Genomic DNA, 20,787 nt, shown 5'->3' on the forward strand with positions numbered 1-20,787 from the left:
CACACCTTGAGTATTGTGTTCAATTCTGGTCGCCACATCTCAAGAAAGATATAGTGGAATTGGAAAAGGTGCAGCGAAGGGCGACTAAAATGATAACAGGGATGGGACGACTTCCCTATGAAGAAGGACTAAGGAGTCTAGGGTTTTTCAGCTTGGAGAAGAGATAGCTGAGGAGAGACATGATAGAGGTATATAAAATAATGAGTGGAGTGGAACAGGTGGATGTGAAGCGTCTGTTCACGCTTTCCAAAAATACTAGGACTAGGGGGCATGCGATGAAACTACAGTGTAGTAAATTTAAAACAAATCAGAGAAAATGTTTCTTCACCCAACGCGTAATTAAACTCTGGAATTTGTTGCCGAAGAACGTGGTGAAGGCGGTTAGCTTGGCAGAGTTTAAAAAGGGGTTAGACGGTTTCCTAAAGGACAAGTCCATAAACCGCTACTAAATGGACTTGGGAAAAATCCACAATTCCAGGAATAACATGTATAGAATGTTTGTACGTTTGGGAAGCTTGCCAGGTGTCCTTGGCCTGGATTGGCCGCTGTTGTGGACAGGATGCTGGGCTCAATGGACCCTTGGTCTTTTCCCAGTGTGGCATTACTTATGTACTTATGTCTTCTTAACTCCGTTTCCAGGGCTTCCTTTCCATTTATTTCTTTACTTTCTGCCTTTCTTCTTCATTTCTTGTCCTACATCCGTAAGTAAAAGCTGGGTTCTCCACAGATTTGACTGTCCAGTGGATCCAGCTTCTGCCTATTTTCTTCATCCATGTGCAGTTTTTCTCCTCGCTTCCTTTTCCCTCATCTCATCTCCTTCCTTACTCTTCCCTCTCCTCCATCTATATCCAGCATTTCTTCTCTCTCCCTTCCCTCTCCTCCATCTGTGTCCAGCAGCTCTCCTCTCCCCTGCCCCCCTCCAGCCATCCATACCCACCCAGTGATTCTCTTCTCTCGCCTGCCCCCCCTCCAGCCACCCATACCCAGCGATTCTCTCCTCTCTCCCCCCTGCCAGTAGCCTACATTTCCTGCCTTCTTCCAGCCCCCCGCTCCCCAGGTCGTCCATCATCTCTTGCCTGCTAGCTCCCCAATAGCCCTCGTTTCCTTCCTGCCGCCGCCCTGCCTTTAAATATTACTACTACTAATCATTTCTATAGCGCTACTTGACATATGCAGCACTGTACACATTATATGCAGAGGGCTCACAATCTAAGGGGGGGTTGTACCTAGGCAATGGAGGATTAAGTGACTTGCCCAAGGTCACAAGGCACTGAAGTGGGAATTGAACCCTGGTTGCCAGGTTCAAAGTCCGCTGCACTAACCATTAGGCTACTCCTCCAAATGAAAACTACAATTCTATGCATGAAATGAAGAAAATACCAGGACTCGATCAGTCCCTTCATGATGACCCAAATATCTCATTCAAATTATGGAACCAGGACTCTAGGACTTCTGTTTCTGTGATGGTTGCACTGAGAGTCAGCTTCTTCATTACCTTTGCCTCCAACTGGCATTAGCCACAGTGGCATAACCCTAAGACTGTCAGGCACATGGACACAGCTGTTCTGAGACTCCTCGTTCACATCAACTTCATTTACTGACTAGAAGCACTCTTACACAGTCTCAGGTACTGCAAAGAGAAAACAGCACACAGTGCTCAAGATGTGTTCTCTCTCTACCACACTGTGCTTTCCTGTTTTTTTTCTTTCTTGGTTTCCTTCCACTAGATCACTGCCAGGTGTTTCTGAGCCTCTTCCCTTCCCATGTCCGACCTCTGCAACATGCTCTCATCTGAAATGCAAGCAACTGCTTTCCAGTCCTCAGTCTGGTCTGAGCTAACATTATACATAATCTGCCTAGTTCTCCAATTCTTTTATCCACTGCATCTCCTTTCCTTTGCTCAGTTTTGTCCTGCAGATAGGTTTTTATGACTGTATCTCATAAGATGCCCCAAGCAGGGCACCATAAAAAAAAAAAAAACTAAAATTATTTCATTCTGGCCTTTGTAACCCATTTTCCAATCCACTGCTCAAGGCAGGAATGCAATTGAAACAGCAAAACCACAAACTTTAAAACCTGTTTACACATATTCAAATTACAAATCTGGTATCTGCAGCCTGGCTCTAACGATAACTGCTCCATTGTCTGCTGCTTGGCCACAGAAAGGACACAGCTGGAGTTCTGTGCACTGACCAGGTAAAAAATGTGTTTACTCATTAAACCCCAACACTGGCTTCCTGTCCTAACCACTGCTTGCAGGTACCAGGCCGGTAACAGTTTGGTCCAGAGGACTGCGGGGGGGGGGGGGGGGGGGGGGAGAGGAGAGGTTGAGGGAGGGTGGAGCGGATGCGAGAGGGAAGAAACTGAAGAGGACAAAAAGTTAAACGAATGGAGCAGTGCGGGAAGGGCAGCAATTCTTACCAGAGGCCGAGGGTAATGGTGTAGCAAGTTCAGCCCAGCAGCCAGCAGGGCTCTCCTCTGTTCTCTCTGGTAGCTGAATTCTCAGGAGGCCAGCGGCGGGGCAGCCAAGTTGAGGTTGGACAATATAGCTCCACGACCAGCTGGGCTGTGATCAGGAGCGCTGCTGAGGTGAGCGAGCCAGCCCAAGAGCACACAAATCTGTTGCCTGCAGTGCAGCACGAGGAGGCAGGGTTGCCACACACCACACATGCACCAATATCAGGTGACAGCTGGTGTGTTTGGGCATGCGTGCCTCCAGCCTCCAGCTGCAATTTGTGAAAAAAACCCCATTCAAGTCCCAGCTGAGAGCACAACAACCGACTCGCAAAATTGTTCAAAAATTAACAACCGGCTCCAGCACACCACTGCCCTAGATTCAACATCTTTATCCTTTCCCTTCTTCCCTTTGCTCCAGCACCCCACTCCCACAGGTCGAGCGCTTTTCCGTTCCCTCCAGCAGCCCCCTCCCAAGGGTCCAGCATCTTTCTACTTTCCCTCCAGCAGCCCCCTCCCACGGGTCCAGTGCCTCTTTCCCTGCCCCAACCCCACTCCAAGTGTCCCATGCCTCTCCTTTCTCTTAAGCCCCCCTCCATGGATCCAGTGCCTCTCTCCATGCCCCCCCCCCCCCGGCACCCCATGGGTTCAGCACCTCTCTATCTTCCCTCCAGTCCCCCTAATTGGTCCAGGGCTTCTCTCCCTTCCCATTTTCCAACAGCCCCCCTCCAGCATCCCCCTTCATCACCCACCCTTCCCACTGTGGTAGCTCTATCTTATGCAGCCAACAGCAATCTCCACAGGCCTGCTTCGGGGCCTTCCCTCTGCAGGGTCTCCCGGTATTTCCTGTTTTTTCGCTATACAGGAAGTTACATCAGAAGGCAGGACCTGGCAGAGGGAAGGCTCTGGAGCAGGCCTGTGGATATCGCTGTTGGCCATAGAAGGTAGAGTTACCATGTGGGAGGGAGGATAGAAAACAAAAATATGCCTGACTTGCAGGAGCAGTAACCGCATTTTCACCACAGGAACAAAGCTTTTTACCATTCCTTAAGAGGGTTAAAATGTTTTTTTTTCTCCTGCACGTGCAGTATATAAGAACATAAGAGTAGCCATATTGGGTCAGACCATCTAGCCCAGTATCCCATTTCCAAACAGTGGTCAAGCCAGGTTACAAGTACTTGGCAGAAACCCAATTATTAGCAACATTCCATGCTACCAATCCTGGGGCAAGCAGCTGCCTCCCCTTTTCTATCTCAATAGCAAACATTGAACTTTCCCTCCAGGAACTTGTGCTAAACTGTTGGAGGAGTGGCCTAGTGGTTAGGGTGGTGGACTTTGGTCCTGGGGAACTGAGGAACTGAGTTTGATTCCCACTTCAGGCACAGGCAGCTCCTTTTGACTCTGGGCAAGTCACTTAACCCTCCATTGCCCCAGGTACAAATAAGTACCTGTATACAATATGTAAGCCGCATTGAGCCTGCCATGAGTGGGAAAGCGTGGGGTACAAATGTAACAAAAATAAAAAATAAACCCAGATACACTAACCACTGTTACATCCTCCGGCAAAGAGTTCTAGATCTTAACTATTCATTGAGTGAAAAAATATTTCCCCCTATTTGTTTTAAAAGTATTTCCATGTAACTTCCTGGAGTGTGCCCTAGTCTTTGTACTTTTGGAACGGTTAAAGAATTGATTTACTTCTACTCATTCCACACCACTCAGGATTTTGTAGACCTCAATCATATCTCCCTTCATCAGTCTCTTTTCCAAGCTGAAGAGCCCTAATCCCTTTAGCCTAAGACTAACCTCATACGAGAGGAGTTTCATCCCCTTTATAATTTTGGTCACTCTTCTTTGAACCTTTTCTAATTCCTCTATATCTTTTTTTGAAATACAGCGACCAGAACTGAATGTAATAGTGGAGGAGTGGCCTAGTGGTTAGGGTGGTAGACTTTGGTCCTGAGGAACTGAGTTCAATTCCCACTTCAGGCACAGGCAGCTCCTTGTGACTCTGGGCAAGTCACTTAACCCTCCATTGCCCCATGTAAGCCGCATTGAGCCTGCCATGAGTGGGAAAGCGCGGGGTACAAATGTTAAAAAAAAAAAAAAATACTCAAGGTACGGTCACACCATGGAGGGATACAAAGGTATTATAGTATTTTTGGTCTTATTCACCATCCCTTTCCTAATAATTCCTAGCATCCTGTTTGCTTTTTTTGACAACCACCGCACACTGAGCAGAAGATTTTTAGCATATTGATCTACAATAACTCCCAAGGTCTTAGCATCAGTTAACTTGCATTTGTCCACATTAAATTTCATCTGTCATTTGGTTGTCAAGTCTTCCAATTTCTTAAGGTCTTCCTGCAATATTTCACAGTCTGTACATGTTTTAACAACCTTGAATAGTTTTGAATCATCTGCAGATTTAATCACCTCACTTGTACCAACGTTTTTCCTGCTACTTCAGATTTACTACAGGCCCCCACCCCCTTGTCATTCTCTAGTACAGTTACTCAGACATAAAACTCTTCTTACTTCGGACCTCATCATCTATCATCAGCTTGACAGTCTCTGTACCTCAGTCTGGGTGATACAGCGACCCGTCTGGAAGCTTGTCCTGGTTTCCTCTCCTTCCATACCCCGACCTTGCTCATCGTGGTGGCAGCATTGTCTGTTTTTTTTTTTTCTCATCAAATCTTCATGTAGCTTTTTGTCCTGTTAAAGTGTCCATTTCCGAAGTGCTTATTCTCCTTGTCTGTTCCTCCCTTCCCCCACACTTTTTTCATTTCACTTGTTTATCATCCTCCCTCGATTCTCTCCTATGAAAAATTGCTTGCATTACATCTGAGTGCTTTGCGCTCTATCACCCTTTGCTACTCCTGGGCGAGTTTAACCTCCCCCCCCCCCCCCCCCCCCCCCCCCGTGATGCCGCTTCGTTCCATTCTTTTACTGGCACTTGGCAGCAAAAGGCTTCTTTTCTTCGCAAGGCCTCTTTAGCTTGGAAAAGAGACGACTGAGGGGGGGATATGATTGAGGTGTACAAAAACCTGAATGGATAAAAGTGAATCAATTTTTCACTCTTTCAAAAATACAAAGATCAGGTGACACTCAATGAAATTACATTGAAATACTTTTAAAACAAGAAGAAATATTTTTTCACTCAGAGAATAGTTAACCTGTTTGGGCAAGTTGAGATGGATGTGTGGAAGCCACTGCTTGCCCTGGAATTAGTGGCATGGAATGTTGCTATTAATTGGATTTCTGCCAGGTACTTGTGACCTGGATTGACCACTGTTGGAAGCAGGATGCTGGGCTAGATGGACCATTCCCTCTCCTTTCCCTTCTCCACTCTCCTCCTCTCCCGCTCTATCTTCCCTCCTATGTCCCTGACTTTGATCCTGTCCTCTTTAACTTACTCAATTCTTGAGGAGAAATCATGGCCTCCCTTTTTCTCCGCTGATCCCTTGCCTGCTGCCTTAGTAAAGAGGCTCTCCACCTACATGATTTCCCATCTTATTCCCCTTCTATTCTGCAGTTTCTCTGAGGGTCATTTTCCCTGTATCTGGAAACATACCCTTGTCCATCCCCTTCTTAAAAATCCCCATTTGTACCCCTCTCTTCTGTTCAGTTTTTGTCCGATCTCCAATCTTCCTTTTTTCTCAAACATCTAAGAAAAGGTGGTTCTTGTTAAGCTTCAACAGCACATCAAGTACACAAATGTTCTTCATCCGTTGCAGGCAGGTTTCCATCACCAGCACAGCACTTGAAACACTTCTATTGATGCTTATTGACTCTATTCGTACTTCACTTGGTAATCATCACCTAGTGATTCTGGTCTCTCTAGATCTCTCTTCCTTTGATTTGGTTGATCATTCCCTGCTTCTTCATCGCCTCAGTGCAATTGATATTTCTGTTACAGTGCTTTCCTGGTTCTCTTGCTATCTTTTGGGCCGTACTTTTCAGCTCACCTTCAATCACATTTCCACAGATACTCTTGATCTTCTATCTGGTGTACCCAAGGACTCGATTCTGGCTCCCTCCCTATTCATTATCTTTCTCTCTGCTCCTGACCATCATACAAGATCCACAGGTATACACCATTCTGTTATGCAGATATCCAGATTTCTCTGATGACAAGCAAGCCTATAATTCTCACAAGTGGATAAACGTGACACGCGTTGCCCAGTCCGGAGCTTATTCCATGCTTAAAAGAGCTTTGTGGAGAGACTTGCTCCACTGTGAATGTGTGAGTGCCTTCCCACCTGTAGCGAGAGCGTGAGACCATCAGCACTTTTTTGTTTTTACAGTGGTGGGGAGTGGACACCATTTTTCTCCGTTCCTCACAGGCCTGGTTCGGAAAGAGCTTTTGAGTGCTTTTCAGCGTCTTTTTTAGATACATTTTTTTTTTTTTTTTTACAGTTTCCAATGTTCAGGTTATTCCTTTTCCTTTCCATTATTTTTTTAGTTACTTTTTCCTGCTTTTAAGTTTCTTTTTCCGCATCTTAAGCCGCATTTAGGCCTTGACTTCAGTCATATTCTCCCTTTGTTTTTAGTTGGCCCCTTTTTCAGCACCATCGAGGCATTTGGTTTGGCCACTGAAGTTTTCCATTCCATGTCCTCGAAGGTTTCCATTGACTTTAAGTTCCAGTGCAGTAGACCCAGTTCTGGTAAAGATACCCATTGTTGGTGTCTTCAATGTTTTACAATTGAGTCATGTGTCTTCACATGAAGAAAAGGACTCAATTAGCCAGAGATGCTCAACATGAGAAAATTTTTGGAGCCTGGTCTGAATTCTTGTTGTCAGCATTGACGGCGTCGGGTGTTGCATCAGTTCGCATGGCTGCTAGACCTGTAGACACTGGGAGCAGTTGTTCATTGAGTGGGTCTCCACCTGCCTCAGTGCTGACTGCTATGCAGATCTCCTGGGACTGACCTGTGTCAGACCTGATTCTAAGGCGACAGGAGGATTCATAGTCATCCTCTTTGGCACCAAGGAGCCTTGATGACCAGCATCAGGTGAAGACGAAGAGGCACTGGCATCAATCCATCTTGACGCACGGTGCTGGGAGGTCTGGGACACCGAAGGAGTTAGCACCTGAGAAGTGTCGGCGCCAGAATGACCACCACATAGAAGAGGTGCCGGTGTGACGGTCTTCATGTAGTGAGGACCAGCCTCCCATCTCGACCCCAGCTGTTCTGAAGACTGTCTCTCAGTTGACGCCCCGGCCTTTCCTGGTTTTGGCTCTTGATGAGTACATCCCCCCAGGCCCTTGTTCCCTGAACCGCTGGCTGGCTTCATTTAACAGAGTGGATCGGCATCGAGAGTGCTTGCAACTTCCATACTTCTCTTGGCCTTCAGCCTGTGGTGAGGCCTCTGGCATCGATTGCCACCCAAGCCGGCACTCCCTCGACATCGGTGGAGGAAACTTTACCAGAGTTGATGCAAGAGCTGGCTCCTTGATGCCTGTCTCGGGGACATGGCTCCTCTAGGTTGAGGCAAGCTTGGTCTCCGCCTTCCCCAGTGGAGTTTTTCACTGATACCGATGAGTGCTCTTGGGAGTCAAATGATGACCCTCGGTACTTCTCGGAGGAGGAGTCTTATGAGATACCATCTGACCCCTCCCCTCCACAGGAAAGGAGAAAGTCTCCTCCAGAGAGCCTTTTCTTTCCCTCTTTTCTTAAGGAAATGGCAGCTGCTGCCATTCCATTTCCTTTGGAGGTGGAAGACAAGCCCAGGACCAAGATGCTCAAGGTCCTGGACTACGAATCTCCTCCTACAAAGGCTGTGACTGTCCCGCTTCATGAGATCTTACATGATGTTCTCATGTGGAATTGGGATTCTCCTCTATCTGTCCTGGTACTCCCCAAGAAAATTGATACCATATATCAGATTCAGAGTACTTCTGGGTTTGATAAGCCTCAGCTGCCTCCTCATTCCCTGTTTGTTGAACCCACCCTCAACCAGGAGTTCTAGAAACTATGCTTCGGCACCCCCTGTCAGGGAAGCTAGAACCTTGGACTCTTTTGGGCGTAAGATGTTTCAGGCCTCTGTGCTCATGTCCTATATTCAATCTTACTAGCTCTTCACGAGCATGTACTTGCGGGGCTGTAAACGCAAGCTGCAGACATGCTTCCTCCAGAGCAGGCAGAGTTGCTTTACAAGTTGGCCAAGCAGCAAATGGCATGTCATAAGTTCTTGGTCAGGGGTTCCTACAACACTTTTGATGTGGCTTCCATAATCTCTACTCAGAGTATAGCAATGCACAGACTCTCATGGCTGTGGTTCTCTGATTTGGAACTGGCGGTTCAGCAGAGATTAGCAGATGACAAGTGCTGAGGGGGGGGGGGGGGGTGTAACCTTTTTTGAGAGAAGGTGGAGGAGGTCACTCACCAAATCAAGAAACATACTGATACCATCCATTCTCTCTCTTACCGGTGCCTTCTGCATATGCTTCCTCCTCTAGGAGGTCTTCTGTCAAGTCAAGGAGGGGAGCTTACTACTCGCAGAGACATAGGTACACTGCCTTCTCTTGCCCACCTCAACAGGCTCAACCCTAGCACACTTGTTCACATCAACAGTGTGCACCTAAGGCCCTAGCAGCTCCTCAGTTGAAGCAAAGGGTAAGCTTTTGACGAGCTCCAACAGATTATAGCCTCAGTAACATACTAGATGACTTGCTGGTTGGGGGGGGGAGACAGCAGTTTTTCCATGAACCTCCGACCAGTGGGTTCTTCAAATAGTCCGTGTCGGTTACACCCTGCATTGGCATCACAGACCACCAAATTGCCCATTGAAAGCTCATTACTTCAGCTGTCAGGCCAGACTCCTAAAACCAGCACCCTCATTTTAAAAATACTGTTCGGCATGGTCCCGGACAATATGCTAGACCTGATCGAAATATCACCAAGAAATGCAAGCCCAGAAGCCAGAAGTTACCTACTACTGCACCTACCCAAATGCAGAAACACAATTTACAAAACCATATACACGGCCAGTTTCAGCTACCTGGGTTCAAATGGTGGAACTCAATTCCTAAGATCACACAAAGCATTACAGCTTTCTTCAGTTCAGTAAAGAACTGAAAACATACCTCTTCAAGAAATTCTATGGTTAAGAGCAAGTATACTAAAGAACCAACCAAGTCCAGAAACTGCAATGCAACTGCAATATCTTTATCAACTGTTTTGGATAATTCTGGGATACAAGAATGAAAAATAAATAAATGCACTTCCTCCATTGTATGCAAATAGAGTTCATGCATATTCATTGGGGAAATCCTAAAATCCCAAGCGCCGAAGTTGGGACACTCCTGATCCTAGATGAAGATGTGGATATATTTGAAAAATGATCAAGGGTAACTGGTTAATAAGGGAAAGAATGATATATTGCAAAATGAATTCTTAGACAACTTCTGTGCCTATTATAACTAGGGCTTCCATTCTTAGGTTTTTATAAATTGTAAAGTTAGATGTTCAAAGTTAGGTGTTCATTTCCTAGCTAATTAGGGGTTCTGAGGGTACAAAACATTGTTTGTATTTTTATGCTTTGCTGGGGACCTTTATGGTTGAATCAAATGTGAACATTTGTTTCACATAAGGAAAATGAGCAAAAACTAAGGTATAAGATAAGCGAGGGGGGGGGGGGGGGTGAGAATGTACTAGTGGAAATGGTGTTTCTGTGTTGTCCATCCAGTAAAAATAACTTTTTTGGTACATTGGGGATTTTAACAGAAAACACAGGAGTGGAGGAGTGACCTAGTGGTTAGGGTGGTGGACTTTGGTCCTGGGGAACTGAGGAACTGAGTCTGATTCCCACTTCAGGCACAGGCAGCTCCTTGTGACTCTGGGTAAGTCACTTAACCCTCCATTCCCCCATGTAAGCCGAATTGAGCCTGCCATGAGTGGGAAAGCGTGGGGTACAAATGTAATAAAAACAATAAAATCAGGGTTAATAAATCCTAACATTTATTAAGGTTGAGGTTTGCACCATTATTTAAGAAATGAATGAGATGGTTTCAGCAGGAAAATGTGATTTAAATCATTTTTAAATCCTGGTTTTAATGAGTAATTTAACATGCGTCAGTTTAAATTGACTCACCCTGCTGCAGTTAGTCATTCTGAGTCTGTAAAAGTTTAATAAGCAATCAGAATCATTTTTTTTTAATTTGCAAAAATTTTTTATTAAAGAACCAATTTAACAACATCTTGGAGATATGCTCTCCTATACATTTCCAATATATCAACATTCAAGCATTTTCCAACAACCCTATTTTTCCTTTTAACCCTATACCCCCCCTTCCCCCTCCCCCTCTCATCTGTGGTTCATGTAGCCCGCTTTCCCTTAGCTCCTCCCAAGATCCCCTTCAGGTGCAACCATTCCTCTGCATGCGGGTTCAGAATCATTTTTATCTGTGGGCCAAAAGAGAAACTGTACTAGACCCTGCACAGCAGAGAGCCCATTTCATGGGCAAATAGAGCTCTATTCCAGTAACTCTACTATCCAGTGCCTTAAACTCAGGCAGAAGGGAACAGGAAGGGAGGGGTTGCGTCTAAAGCAGAGCAGTGCTCCCTAATCCATCCCTTCCTCTTCCTTTTTAGGAAGAAGGTAAGACATACTAGTGGGAACAGCAGAGTAAAGCAGAAATTATTTTGAAGGTAATGTTTTATAAAGCATTCTCTGCATGTAAAGCATATTTTACATGCATAAAGTGGCTATTATACAACCGTCAAGAGATTTACATGTGTAAAAAGTAGTGGCACATAGGTACCTATTTTGCCTGCGTAAAATAAAGTATGTTGAGGTCAGGTCCCCACGTTTATTTCTTTATTTCATTGGTTATGTACATATTGCAGGTGTACCTGAAAGCTCCTATGATTCTGAATGGTGTTTGTGTGACCTGGAAAGGTTGGATAGACCTTCAAAGATTGGATGGCATGGGCTGCCTGGAGTTTGATGAAGAACGAGCACAGGTAGGGGACAGAAAAATACTTTACTGGCTCAACTTAGCTGACATGTATAATCTACATAGCCATAACTTACATAAAAGTATTGCCACACTGGGACAGGCTAAAGGTCCATCAACCCCACCATCCTGTTTCAAACAGTGGCCAATCCAGGTCACAAATACCTGGCAAGATCCCAAAAAAGTTCAATACATAGTAACATAGTAGATGACAGCAGAAAAAGACCTGCACGGTCCATCTAGTCTGTCCAACAAGATAAACTCATATATCTACTTGTGTATACCGTACCTTGATTTGTATCTGCCATTTTCAGGGCACAGACCGTAGAAGTCTTGCCCAGCACTAGCCCCGCCTCCCAAACACCAGCCCCGCCTGCCAATCTCGGCTAAGCTTCTGAGGATCCATTCCTTCTGAACAGGATTCCTTTGTTTATCCCACGCATGCTTGAATTCCGCTACCGTTTTCATCTCCACCACCTCCCGCGGGAGGGCATTCCAAGTATCCACCACTCTCTCCGTGAAAAAATACTTCCTGACATTTTTCTTGAGTCTGCCCCCCTTCAATCTCATGTCATGTCCTCCAGTTCTACCGCCTTCCCATCTGCGGAAAAGGTTCGTTTGCAGATTAATACCTTTCAAATATACATCTGTATCATATCACCCCTGTTTCTCCTTTCCTCCAGGGTATACATGTTCAAGTCAGCAAGTCTCTCCTCATACGTCTTGTAACGCAAATCCCATACCATTCTTGTAGCTTTTCTTTGCACCGCTTCAATTCTTTTTACATCCTTAGCAAGGTATGGCCTCCAAAACTGAACACAGTACTCCAGGTGGGGCCTCACCAACGACTTATACAGGGGCATTAAATCTTCTTTTCTTCTGCTGGTCACACCTCTCTCTATACAGCCTAGCAACCTTCTGGCTACGGCCACCGCCTTGTCACACTGTTTCGTCGCCTTCAGATACTATCACCCCAAGATCCCTCTCCCCGTCTGTACCTATCAGACTCTCCCCACCTAACACATATGTCTCCCATGGATTTCTACTCCCTAAGTGCATCACTTTGCATTTCTTCGCATTAAATTTTAATTGCCAAACCTTAGACCATTCTTCTAGCTTCTGTAAATCCTTTTTCATGTTTTCCTCTCCCTCCCGGGTGTCCACTCTGTTGCAAATCTTAGTATCGTCCGCAAAAAGGCAAACTTTACCTTCTAACCCTTTGGCAATGTCATTCACAAATATATTGAACAGAATCGGCCCAGCACCGATCCCTGAGGCACTCCACTACTCACCTTTCCCTCCTCCGAGTGAATTCCATTAACCACCACCCTGTGGTTTTTGTCCGTCAACCAATTCCTAATCCAGTTAACCACTTCAGGTCCTATCTTCAGCCTGTCCAGTTTATTCAAGAGCCTCCTATGGGGAACCGTGTCAAAAGCTTTGCTGAAATCTAAGTAGATTACGTCTATAGCATGTCCTTGATTCAATTCTCCAGTCACCCAATCAAAGAATTCAATGAGATTAGTTTGACACGATTTCCCTTTGGTAAAACCATGTTTTGAGATCTTGCAACTTACTGGCTTCCAGGAAATTCACTATCCTTTCCTTCAGCATCGCTTCCATTACTTTTCCAATAACCAAATTGAGGCTTACCGGCCTCAAATTGTAGTTTCCAGCTTCTTCCCTATCACCACTTTTGTGAAGAGGGACCATCTCCGCCGTTCTCCAATCGCACGGAACCTCTCCTGTCTCCAAGGATTTATTAAACAAATCTTTAAGAGGACCTGCCAGAACCTCTCTGAGCTCCATCAATATCCTGCGGTGGATCCCGTCTGGTCCCATGGCTTTGTCCACCTTTAGGTTTCCTAGTTGTTCATACACACTCTCTTCCATGAACGGTGCTAAATCTACTCCACTCTCATACGTACTTTTGCCAGTCCATCGTGGTCCTTCTCCAGGATTTTCTTCTGTGAAAACAGAGCAGAAGTTTCTATTTAGCAAATTTGCCTTTTCTTCATCATTATCTACATAGCGGTTCGCAGCATCTTTCAGTCTCACAATTCCCTTTTTAGTCATTTCCTTTCACTAATATACCTGAAGAAATTTTTTTCACCCCTCCTTACCTTTCTAGCCATTTTTCTTCCGCCATTCATTTTATGCTGCTTATCCCAGAAATAGCAGTGGGTGTTCCCCAAGTCAATTAATAATGGTCTATGGACATTTTTAAAACCCTGCTAAGCCTTTACCATGTACTCTGGCAACGAATTCCAGAGTTTAATTGTGAAGAAACATTTTCTCCGATTCGTATTAAATTTACTACTTTGTAGCTTCATCGCATGCCCCCTAGTGCTAGTATTTTTGCAAAGAGTAAACAAACGATTGTCTATCCATTCCACTCCACTCATTATTTTATAGACCTCTATCATATTTCCCCTGAGCCATCTTTTCTCCAAGCTGTAGAGCCCTAGACGCTTCAGACTTTCCTCATGGGGAAGTCGTCCCATCCCCTTTATCATTTTCGTCGCCCTTTTCTAATTCCACTATATCATTTTTGAGATGCGGTGACCAGAATTGAACACAGTATTTGAGGTGCGGTCGCACCAAGGACCGATACAAAGGCATCATAACGTTCTCATTTTTGTTTTCTATTCCTTTCCTAATAATACCTAACATTCTGTTTGCTTTCTTAGCCGCCGCAGCACACTGATCAGAGGGTTTCAACGTTTCATCAACAGTGATGCAAGATCCTTTTCTTGGTCGGTGACTCCTAACATGGAACTTTGCATTACATAGCCGTAGTTCGGGTTCCTCTTTCCCACTGTTAATATGGGGGCTTCAGGCCTTATGCATCACTTTGCACTTGCTCACATTGGGCATCTAAATGGCAGATGACGTTTAGTCTCCCAGTCTTGTAAGGTCCTCTTGTAATTTTTCACAATCCTCTCGTGATTTCACATCTTTGAATAACTTTGTGTCGTCAGCAAATTTAATTACCTAACTAGTTACTCCCATCTCTAGATCATTTATAAATATGTTAAAAAGCAGCGGTCCCAGCACAGACCCGTGGGGAACCCAACTACCTACCCTTTTCCATTGAGAATACTGACCATTTAATCTTTGGTTTAACTTTAGGAGAGTATGGTTGTTGTGGAAGAAAACTATTGTGTGCTTGGATGTCCCCAGGCCCCCTCATAATGATTGGGGGAGGGATCTCCACACCACTTGATGTTTGTTTATAATTTGATATACCACCCAGTTAGCGGCTTTTCTGTGCGGTTTAAAATAAAATATTAAAACAAAAATAACAGGGAAATACAATGAGATAGGGACAGTAAAACAAAATGCAATAGAAATAGAACCAACCAACCATGACCCTCAGCCAGACCTCCCCAGGAGCACAAACACAGGAATGGAGAGGACCTAGGAGCAAAAAAGAAAGACATCAAATTATACAAAAAGCATCCTGAAATATCAGTACCTTTAGTTTCTTTTTAAATGCCTCTAAGAAACGCACCTGTCTGAGGTAAGTAGGAGGAGCATTCCAGAGTGATGGTCCAGTCGCACTGAAAATTTCAGACTGAATAGTGTCCATCAAAAGGCAAGAAAAGAGGGAACCACTAACTGGTGTTTGTAAGGAATGCAGCATCCTAGATGGAACATAAGGGGCCAGCAGTTGAGACAAATAACTCTGGAAAACCTGAATGATAAACTTTGTGTACTAGCACAAGAATCTTAAATGTTATCCTGTGGTTTACAAGCAGCCAATGCTCCGTACGTAGCAAAGGAATTACATGGTCAAATTTCCTAGAATTTGTAATCAGCTTGATTGCCGTATTTTGTAGTACTTGTAGTCATCTAATTTCAGAGGTCCAAACTCTGTTAAGAAGAGTGTTGCAGTAATCTAATTAACTAATAGCAAAGGCATGTACAAGAACACACAAAGCAGCTCTGGTGGATAAATACCAGAGAGTAGAGTCTCCGAAGTTAAAAGAATGAATGTTGTACAGTGCCCGAAACGTGTGTTTGGAAAGTTAATTGTTGATCGAGTTGTACTCCTGGGAACCTTTAACAGAGGAGTTAATGTGAAGCAGGGATCCATCTAACATAATGGGAGCATAGATCTGGATCTGCTATTGGTGAAAAAAAAAAACCCCGAGATTTTCTGGGCTTTAATTGCAACCTGTAATCAATTAACCTTTTCACAAGGTTATCCAACCGCCACCTGAAGCTGAACATGTCCAAGACCGAGCTCCTCGTCTTTCCACCTAAGCCCACTTCTCCTCTTCCCCCACTCTCTGTCTCAGTTGATGACACCCTCATCCTCCCCGTTTCTTCTGCCCGCAACCTCGGGGTCATCTTCGACTCCTCCCTCTCCTTCTCTGCACATATCCAGCAGACTGCCAAAACCTGTCGCTTCTTCCTTTTCAACATCAACAAAATTCGCCCTTTCCTCTCTGAGCACACCACCCGAACTCTCGTCCACGCTCTCATTATCTCTCGTCTCGACTACTGCAACTTGCTCCTCACTGGCCTCCCACTCAGCCATCTATCCCCCCTTCAATCCATTCAGAACTCTGCCGCACGTCTCATATTCCGCCAGAACCGATATACTCATATCACCCCTCTCCTCAAGTTGCTTCACTGGCTTCCGATCAGATACCGCATCCAATTCAAGCTTCTCCTCCTTACTTACAAATGCACTCACTCTGGGAGGCGTGACGTCACCACACCAAGATGCTGCCTGAGTGAAAAGCTCCGGCGGTTCCACATTATATAGTGATCAAACGAGCGTTTACCCGAGGGTTTTAATATACCTCGGCAGTGCAGAAAACAGCGGAACATCCAGTGAGTCAGCGGAGCTTGGCCACTCGCGCATCGAAGCAATCGCTAGCAAGTTTTGCTTACTCAGGCCTAAGCGCGGCGAAATCGCAAGCCACCCCGTCGGGGAAAAACATGGCGGAGGAGAGAACCCTCGAGAATTCGGCGGCCACACAGGCGTTACAAAGCTCCCAGCCGCTCTTCACGCTCGATGGCACACAAGCGGAGGAGACGGAACCGATGATAGAGATCCGGGACTGGTTGAAAGAGCTTACAGGAGAACTTAAAGCAATGCGTACCGATCTAAACACTTTGGGCGCAGATCTTCGCGGTGAAATTGCATCTCTGGGCCAACGAGTGGCAGACACAGAGGACCGATTGGATGAGCAAATAGACATGATACAGGCTATAACGGATCAGAGAGGGGAGGACAAGACAATTTTTCAACAACTGTGGGATAAGATGGAGGATATTGAGAACAGAAGTAGGAGGCATAACATCAGGCTCCGTGGTATCCCAGAAACCCCTCAATATATAGACTGTGAGTGGATAGTACAGCAAGTGGCAAGTACTCTCTTGAAGGAATTGCAGATCACAGTAGAGTCAACGGAGATTGCAATTGAAAGGGCACACAGGTCCCTGGGAGCAACCAGGAACAATCTACCAAGGGATATAATTGCCTGCTTCGTGGACTTTAAAATAAAAGAAAGTCATGCAGGCAGCGCGTGAGCATCCTGAATTCACCTGAGACACGCACCGCATTCAGCTATATCAAGATCTGGCAAGCATCACGCTACGCCGACGAGCGGAACTTCGCCCTATCAAATACAGATGGGGTTATCCATTTGCGCTGCGGTTTTACAAGGAAGGAAAATTGCACCAGATTAGAGGAGCAGAGGAGGCAGCGGTGATCTTCTCCGACCAGGACTGGAGCAATATCAATGAGCCAAGGCCAAAAGTGGATACGGGGCGCATGGCACGACTCAGATGGCAGAGAGCGACAGCGGGGAAGGGCAGACTGCAGCGCCAGCAATCCGACACCACAATGAGACGTGGAGGCCTGACAAATACTTGACTTTGGACATGTCACTCGAGAGAAATCGGTCGGAACATACCTAGCACAGCTAAGGCTGGAAACAGTGAGTGGGGGCGCCAGCTGCCTTTCAATGAAGCCTCATAGGTGGCTCTTAGACTGAGTGCGCACAAGTAATTAGTTTTCTGTTGAATGTTGTACTAAGTTTAATAGTTATAATGGTTTAAGATTTGGACTTGAAGCATAGCTGGATGATACCTGCAAGTTTAATGGGCAGGTAAGCGCAAGTTATGGAGGTGGGATGCGGGATTATCATGTAGGCCCCTAATACACTTACCTTCTAGATGGAAGGTGTAATCAGGTTATGGGATGGGATTGAGGGGGGGAAAGGGGGAGGGTGGGTATTGGTCAATGCTAAACAAAAGGGATATGGTCACCTGATATGCTGTCAAATGGGCAGGGTACCCTAAGAACATTAGAGGGACATTACCTTTAGGACACGATGAATACACTTGAAATACTTACAATCAATGTGAAAGGACTTAATTCTCCGGCAAAGCGTCAGCTCCTGTTTAAGGAGGCACTTCGGTTGCGAGCTGATATTATCTTTGCACAAGAGACACACCTATTACCCGCACATGAAAAATTTTGTACACATGGTCAATATCGGGAGATTTATTTTGCCTCAAATTATACAGAGAGGAAAAAAAAGGGAGTTATGATAGCCTTGGCAGGGGGAACCCAATGGCAAGTTCAGAGAGTAGTATGGGATAAGGGAGGGCGATATATTTTACTTATCATACAAATGGGTACAGAGATCTTTACTTTGCTAAACATATATGCCCCTAATCAGAAGCAAGGATCTTTTTTTGAGGAATTATCAGAAGTCTTGGCCAAATATATTACAGGGGAATTGATAGTAGGTGGTGACTTTAATCTCACTCCACACCCACACTTGGATAACTCAACTAAAGAGGTTCGTTATGCACGAACAGTTAGGGCAAAACTACACAAATTCATGAGCTATTGGCAACTGTTAGATATTTGGCGGCATTACAACCCGCTATCCCGTATCTATACATTCTATTCAGCAGTACATTCCTCACAGTCCCGAATTGACCTTTGGCTAGGGGGGCCACAGTTATTACAGAGAATACGCAAGGTATGCATACAGAATAGAACTTGGTCTGACCATGCACCTGTCATGCTTACGCTGGGTTGTACAATAACACGGCGCTCTAGGCCATTGTGGCGAATGGACGATAGTCTATTAACAGACCCAACTATACTAAAACATTTAGAAACGGGTATACAAAATTACATTAAAGACAATGACACGGGAGACGTGACCGAGGACATACTGTGGGAAGGACTCAAAGCAGTTCTAAGAGGACAAATTATATCTTTACAAGCTTATAGAGTACGCCAAAATCGAGTAAGAACACAATTACATTCAGAACTTAGACACTTACAACAAATAGGAGCTCAAGGGCCACATTCCTTAGCTGCAGCTCAACGCTGTCAACAGGTTCAATTAGAATTACGTGACCTTCAATTAGCAGAGGTGGCGGAAGCACTTCAAAGAACACAACAACAATACTACGAATTTGGTAATAAGGCGTCGCGGCTATTAGCATACAAACTAAAAAAGGAAAAGATGGAAAACCACATCCATGTAATTGAAAATAATACAGGGCTACGGCTAACTGCAACTGAGGACATTAAACGTACCTTCAGTGCCTTCTATAAACAACTATATATAGATGATATACAGCCCGGATCCCAGATGATTCACGAGTATCTGGATAGGATAGATCACCCGTGCCTTACCTCAGACCAAGCTGAGGGACTCTCTGAACCCATCTCATTGGAAGAGGTACAATGGGCTATTCATAATCTGCCTAACGGAAAAGCCCCAGGACCCGATGGGTTTACAAATACATTTTATAAAAGTTTTGGGAAAATGTTAGCACCCTTATTGGTCCGGGTTTTAAATGCCATAGAACATCAGTCTGAATTACCACATTCATGGCGTCTAGCTCATAGTATTCTCCTGAAACCGGGGAAGAACCCGGTGCAATGCGGATCTTATAGGCCCATATCACTATTGGATACGGACTATAAAATCTTTACGAAAATACTGGCTAGGCGGTTACAGAACCTCATGCCGGGACTAGTGTGGGAGGACCAAACGGGATTTATAGAGGGAAGACAAACATTCGATAATATTAGAAGGGCACTCCATTTGATACATGAGGCCAATAGCACCCGTTGCCCAACTATCTTGCTTTCTCTTGGCGCTGAGAAAGCGTTTGATAGGGTACACTGGCCGTTCATGTTTGGTGTCTTGTATAAAATGGGGATGACGGGCAGGTTTATAACATGGCTGCGACGATTATATGATAAGCCGCTTGCAGCGATAAATATCAACGGAGAACATTCGGACACCTTTCCACTGGAAAGGGGGACGCGTCAAGGATGTGCATTGTCCCCACTTTTGTTTGCCCTCACGATGGAACCTCTAGCTCAAGTAATTAGGATGAATGAGGATATCCATGGGATCCGCGTGGGTCAAAAAATACATAAAATCATGTTGTTTGCAGATGACATTCTATTGACGTTGACAGATCCCTCTGATTCGCTAAATGCCATTGAACATAATCTGAGAGAGTTTGGGCAAATAGCAGGCTTTAAAATAAATATGACAAAATCTGAGATATTAGGTCTTAATGTGGGGAAGGAGGATAGGGGTAACCTACAAGCCCACTATCCCTTTAGGTGGACAGAACGATTTCTGCGATACCTAGGAATTAATCTGACACCTAAATTAGAGGATATCTTTGAGGCAAAATTCCCTGGTAAAGTACGGGAAATAATACAAGATCTGGAGAGATGGGAAGGGATGGAACTGTCTTGGATAGGTCGGGTACAAGTGATCAAAATGATAGTATTACCAAAAATTCTGTACCTCTTCATAGCTCTACCGCTCCCGATCCCCAAAAAAGTTTTCAGGCAACTAAAGCGTAGAACATTTGCTTTCATTTGGAAACATAAGCCCCCGAGGGTACGAGCAGAAGTATTGTATGAACCCAAAAAAAATGGGGGCATGGGAGTACCGAATTTCTTTCGCTATTTTCAGGCAGCACAGCTGAGAAACTTGGCAGTGTGGGTTAATGAAGAAGACAAATCATGGCTTCAAATAGAAAAATATTGGATAGGTCTCAATCGCCCAGCAGCGCTGCTCTGGCTCCCTCCCAGAAGGGTTAGTGCAATGGCCCAACTACTACCAATTGCAATTAGGTTCCCCCTAATGACATGGAGTTTGTTACGTCAACAAAGTTGCCCGCAGAGACTATATTTTCGCAAGATGCATATCATGGGGGCACCGGGGTTCAGTTGGGAAGTGGGGGATAAAATATATAAGCAATGGGGACAGAGGGGGCTGCGACAATTGGGTCAAATTTGGGAGGAGGGGGCATTACTCCCATATAGCGACTTGCAAGAAGAATTTGATTT

At 45.1% G+C, this 20,787-nt stretch overlaps 1 protein-coding gene across 3 annotated transcripts in view; it reads left to right on the forward strand.

The window, feature by feature from the left end:
- CBFB (core-binding factor subunit beta) overlaps positions 1–20,787 on the forward strand; it is a 289,629-nt gene that overhangs the window by 145,497 nt on the left and 123,345 nt on the right. For 2 of the 3 annotated variants that reach the window (XM_030203710.1, XM_030203711.1), the window contains exon 4: positions 11,311–11,427. The exons of the other annotated variant lie outside the window; for it this stretch is intronic. In XM_030203710.1, coding sequence (XP_030059570.1) covers positions 11,311–11,427 — 117 coding nt within the window. The remainder of the gene's footprint in view (positions 1–11,310; positions 11,428–20,787) is intronic. 3 annotated transcript variants of the gene reach the window in all.

The sequence above is a fragment of the Microcaecilia unicolor genome, chromosome 5, assembly GCF_901765095.1.
Source record: "Microcaecilia unicolor chromosome 5, aMicUni1.1, whole genome shotgun sequence".
Taxonomy (NCBI): domain Eukaryota; kingdom Metazoa; phylum Chordata; class Amphibia; order Gymnophiona; family Siphonopidae; genus Microcaecilia; species Microcaecilia unicolor.